General features: G+C 40.0%; 1 protein-coding gene across 2 annotated transcripts; it reads left to right on the forward strand.

The window, feature by feature from the left end:
- Positions 1–217: 217 nt before the first annotated feature.
- On the forward strand, positions 218–4,276 carry LOC122310999 (protein trichome birefringence-like 25). Of its 2 annotated transcripts, XR_006242717.1 has the most exons (4): positions 218–675; positions 1,024–1,307; positions 2,598–3,572; positions 3,685–4,276. XR_006242717.1 is itself a non-coding variant. In XM_043125335.1 (3 exons), exons 1-3 carry the CDS (start codon positions 339–341, stop codon positions 3,381–3,383), a joined length of 1,407 nt encoding a protein of 468 aa, XP_042981269.1. In that variant the 5' UTR covers positions 218–338; the 3' UTR covers positions 3,384–3,651. The 2 variants fall into 2 exon arrangements, 1 of the variants encoding a protein (XP_042981269.1); XM_043125335.1 differs by lacking the exon at positions 3,685–4,276 and having other exon boundaries at positions 2,598–3,651.
- The last annotated feature ends 1,087 nt before the right edge of the window (positions 4,277–5,363 follow it).

The raw sequence follows: 5,363 nt of genomic DNA on the forward strand, positions 1-5,363 counted from the left end.
TTCATATACATCGTAGACAGAACGGTATGCAAATTCTCTCGAAGATAACAAAACTCTTTTCTAAAACTATTTTAAAGCGATTTCCTTCGCCTTAAGTGCGTAGCTGTCACAACTGTTCTTTTATAAAAAGTGTGTGGGGATTCATAAAAGTTAAAACTTGTGTGAGGTCAAAACGCCGATGTTCTTTTCGTATATCACACGGTCCGATATCTGACGCTCGAGTATTTAATATCCACACTCGGCCATCACTCCGCTGCAAAGAAGCGTAAAGAGACAACACGTCCCTGTTGGCAACCTTCTTCTTCTCTCGTCTTTACATTCTCAATAATAATTTTTTCATGCTAATACACCGTCTCCTTTCTCTCTCTCTCTCGCCAACTGCTCAGAGATTTCTTGGTCTTTTTCTACACCAAATGGTGAAGAAAATGAAACCGGATTCAAAACTGCTGTTATCACTCCACAAACGCAATCATGTCTTTGTGAAGTTTGCTGTCTCATTTCTCTTACTGGGTCTCGCTTTTCGTCTTTTCTCCTCTGATTCGATCAGGATTTCTTCACAGTTAGAGACACCCCCTGTTTCCGAGAGAAAAACAGAGTCCCCTGTGGTTTCTGTCCCCATTCAGGCGCCTGTTTCTGCGGTTTCTCCTGTAAATGAAAACCATACATCTGATAATGGTGAGGAATTTTTCCATCGTTTTTTATTTGAAGGCATGCATGAATGAGAGAAAATGCAAATTAGCTTAGCAAATGGGTTTCTTTGATTTTTGTTTTCTTAAAGAAAAATAGCGGGCTGGCTTTTTGTTGCGTCTTTTCTATTTTTAAAGAATAAGTTCTCTCTTCTTTTGAGCTTTTGTTTGCTAGCAAACAAGTTTGTCATTTTGGGCACAGATAAAAAAATAAAATAAAAATAAGTACCTCCCATTTTCAGTGGATTGTTTTCGAGTTTAATTCCAGTGTACTGTGCTTCCTTAAATATCAGTGCCCACTATTATCTTATCTTGATTTTGTTTTGATGCCATATAGTTGCAGAAAAGTGTGATATATTCACGGGAGATTGGATAGCTGACAAATCAGGTCCAGCTTACACCAACGAGAGCTGCCATGTGGTTGAGAGTCATCAAAATTGTATGAGGAATGGGCGTCCCGATTCAGGCTACCTTTTCTGGAGGTGGCGTCCACTCGACTGTGAATTACCCAGGTTCAATTCCAAGAGATTTCTAGACCTTATGAGGAATAAGTCATGGTCCTTTGTTGGTGATTCCATTTCACGTAACCATGTGCAGTCATTGCTCTGTATTCTGTCACAGGTACACTTTAAAGTTCATCTGAGTGGTACTTAGAAATACAGATTTTGGTTGTTATGTTCTTTTTTAATCATGTCTTCATATCTGTTTTCGTTCTTAATTATTCTTTTTTCTCTTGCTTAGTTGATTGCTTAAGCACTGTAATCATCAATATGTGCTTTACGCTGTCTTCCAGGGTTCGGGTTAAAGCTAAGCATCCTTGACTCTTTAACAATTGTGAAAACTTTACCACTTTTTCGTTGGCAATAAAAAATTGGTGAAAGCATGGAGCGAATAGTTATGGGTTATCAGTGTTAGATGTCGTTCCATGACCAAGACTTCCCTCTTTCTGCCCCAGAGAGCTCCCATGAGCCATTCCTAGAGAGTATTTATCGTGTTGGTTGTGGAGCAAGGTGCTTACTGCTCCATTTCTTGTCTTGGTTCTTTTTCTGTGCTGCAGATCATGTGGTAAATGTTTTCATTTGTGGAGGATGACAGCTTCCATTTTTGTGGTTCGACTACTGCTCCAAGGAGGTTGTAATGTCTTGTCTAAGCAGGTCTACCTATCGTGTGGGATGTGGCTTCTCCTGAATGTTAACAGTTAGTATTGTGGACATCCCTGTTATTGGTTTTTCTACATTTATTAGCACTGATTGGTTCGGGTTTACTTATCACCAACAGAATCCCAGTTGGCAGTTATTTTTATCTACACGCCAGATAAAGTAGTCTTCAGTAACAAAGGGGGAGGAAAGAAGCAAGGGAAACCGACTTGTATAATTAATAGTTAACAGCATTTACTAGTTTGATTGCCTCTGTTCGAGTTCTTTTATAGAAGTGTTGGTCATTTTACCCTACTTAAACACAATAACGAGAAAAAGGCTGGTTGCAATATGTGGACAATTTAAATGGCAGTTTCATTCAGGGATTGGCTTTCAGGCTTGACCACTTGATTATGGCTGTTTCATTCCTCTCTCATTCTCATGCATTGCTGAGCTATGCTCAATTTGAACTGTATCAACCCCATGAAAATGGTTTACTTAACTGGGAACAAGTACATAGTGGGACAGGACTGTATTGCATGTTCATTTTCAAGAATCTAGACCCCCGGTGTCACCCAAAGACCTAAAATATTAAGTAATTCTAGTGAACTTATACTTGGACCTACTGCCTCCTGACATCGTTGATTGAGTTTGCTGTCTGAAGGTGTTTCTTGTTATTGTTTTTTTGTTGACTCCAGGGCATTGAGTGTGTGTCACAAGTACTCTTCGGTTTTGACAATTTGATTCTACAAATAAAAATTTTGCTGTCCCACAGGTGGAACAAGCTGTTGAGATCTACCACGATGAGGAATACCGCTCCAAAAGATGGCACTTTCCTACTCACAACTTCACACTTTCAGTGATTTGGACTCCTTTCCTCACAAAATCAGCTATCTTTGAGGACATGAATGGGGTTTCTTCATCAGAAATCCAGCTCTACCTTGACAAACTTGACGAAACTTGGACCAATCAATATAAGAATTTTGATTACGTGGTAATTGCTGGTGGCAAATGGTTTCTCAAAACGGCAATTTACCATGAGAACAACACCATTGCAGGCTGTCATTACTGCCCTGGAAAGAACTTGACAGAGCTAGGCTTTGACTATGCATATCGCAAGGCACTTCAGCTGGTTCTCAACTTTCTCACGCGTCATGGCCAAAAGGCATTTGTTTTCTTCAGAACTACCACGCCAGACCACTTTGAGAATGGAGAATGGTTCAGTGGAGGATACTGCAACCGAACAATGCCATTCAAAGACGGCGAGGTTGATATGAGAGATGTAGACCGTATAATGCGTGACATCGAGTTGGAAGAATTTGACAAGGCTGCTGCAGTCGGATCTGAAAATGGGGTGATTTTGAAGCTTTTGGATACAACCCGCCTTTCAATATTGAGGCCTGATGGGCACCCTGGACCCTACCGGCAGTTCCAGCCCTTTGCAAATGAAAAGAATGCCAAAGTTCAGAATGATTGTTTGCATTGGTGCTTGCCCGGGCCAATAGACTCTTGGAATGACTTGGTGATGGAATTGATGGTGAATGGTGAAAAATACAGATGATTTTAGCTTTGGGTTATCTGCGTTTTGAGGGTCCCCGGCTCAGTTTATTATGAATATTTGAGATGTGGTCTTCTTGCCATCTGCCCATACTCTCCATTGTGTTTTACACGGATAATTTCTCTATACGTTGATTTATCACAAGCTACCAGGAAGGCATTTTCCTGACAGCATACACTGTTGGGATGCAAGGTATAAAAATGAGATTGAATTCATTTCATTGTGTTAAGAGTACTAAAAGTTTTTGGAATACCATAATTATTACACTTTACTGTAGCTTCTTTTTTTTTTTTTTTTTTGGTAGCTGAGGGGTGGAAGTTATATAGACCATAAAACAGAACCCAAGGAAAATGAATTGAACATTGCTGGATTGTCAGTTTGGAAAAGCAGGGGGCATCTTTATCAGTCAAACGCTGGCAAATCCAAGCACTCTGCTCAAGTGGAATCATACCTAGAAGACTTTTCAGTTTTCTCCTTCCTAACATGAGAGAGAGAGAGAGAGAGAGCTTGGGATGTAACAACTGACTTTCAGCATGCTCTGAATGGAATCACCAGGGGCAGGAAGGCCATCCAGGATATCCCTCCCGAGAGAGGAAGATGTAAATATAATAAAGCTAAAGGCCGTTGGCATAAGCCTCAACAAGTTATTCGTTCTGATCCTGAATCTTGAGTTCCCGTCCAAAAACAAGCACATCTTCCTGAATAAGCTACCAGAAATAAAATGCTTCAAGAAATGGGTTATACAAGTAGTTAAAGAAATAGAATGCTTAAAGAAATGGATTATAATTGGAGCCACAAATACCACAGATGCATTGGAGCACCAAATTCCAACCACTAATGAAAAATCAAAATCCAGTTGGTTAAGCCACTTCAACATTAGGCTGACAAATTGTTGATCGCGGCTGCTCAGACAATATTATGAGATTCAATATTCATGACCTTAATAAAATTATTTTGAAACACGAGACTTTTTCATTGATTCCCATTCTACCAAGTCAAATTCTCATCGAGAAATTCAATATTATTCGAATAAGAATTTAGGGCTCAAACGGCAACTTCAACACAAGTCATTCTTTGGATTCAGAAATAACTTCTTCATCGAGGTAACCGAATTCTAATATAGCACTTGATCATTAGTCAATTTTGCTTCGGAATCTCAGAAGTATTATTCAAACAAAAATTCAAGATCCACTATGTGACTAAAAGTTTGTCTGCTTGACCAACATGCTCAAGCAAAACACAGACCCGGATACAGCCATAAATCACGTTGGACACCAACTGTCCACCTCATTTCTTTTACTTGGTTGCTGGAGGTGCATCTTGCTTCTTTGGCTTAAGGAATGGATCCTGCAATTTAAAATTTGTGAAAGAAAATTAATAACGCGCACAATTTCCAATTTCTCAACCAAATCCATAAAATTTAGAACACCAGCCAGCATATATAACATTGCCAGAGCAGCTCCCCCCTAGGGGTTGACTCAAGTGCTAAAGGCCTTGGGCTTGGGGGTATGCTCCCCCCCACCCCCAGGTCTAAGGTTAAATCCCCTTGGATGCAAACAATCTCTAGGTACCTTCAGACTAGAAGATTTTTCCCTTTAATTACCCGAGGTGCACTTAGAGAAAAATTCCTTGCCGAGGGCTTGTGCACCCCCAGGATTAGTCGGGACACTATTCCTGAACACCCGGGGCCAAAAAAAAAAAAAAAAACATTGCCAGAAATATAATAAGCAGGCAGGTAAAATTTGAAAAATAGAAACTCTTTTAAGACTCGATGACATTAAACTTCCAACAGTGTTTGCACTATGAGCTTCCACAACATCCTGTCCTCATCATTACCACCAAGCCTCAAAATAGTCCTCCTTTTCCTTGGAAGTGTATTTGGAGGTCTCACTTGCCTTCCAAAGTTGCTTTCTTCACTTGGACTGCCTCTCTTGGGAAAATCTTGACATTGGATAATTTAAGGAAACGGGGTGTCATTGTTAT

The sequence above is a fragment of the Carya illinoinensis genome, chromosome 1 (genome assembly GCF_018687715.1).
Source record: "Carya illinoinensis cultivar Pawnee chromosome 1, C.illinoinensisPawnee_v1, whole genome shotgun sequence".
Lineage (NCBI taxonomy): Eukaryota > Viridiplantae > Streptophyta > Magnoliopsida > Fagales > Juglandaceae > Carya > Carya illinoinensis.

What these genes read in the sequence shown, in the direction of transcription:
- LOC122310999 (XM_043125335.1), top strand. Translation starts at nt 339, where the DNA reads ATGCTAATACACCGTCTCCTTTCTCTCTCTCTCTCGCCAACTGCTCAG. An exon ending in AAACCATACATCTGATAATG is followed by an intron (nt 676 to 1,023) that starts GTGAGGAATTTT and finishes GATGCCATATAG; the next exon opens with TTGCAGAAAAGTGTGATATA. An exon ending in TGCTCTGTATTCTGTCACAG is followed by an intron (nt 1,308 to 2,597) that starts GTACACTTTAAA and finishes GCTGTCCCACAG; the next exon opens with GTGGAACAAGCTGTTGAGAT.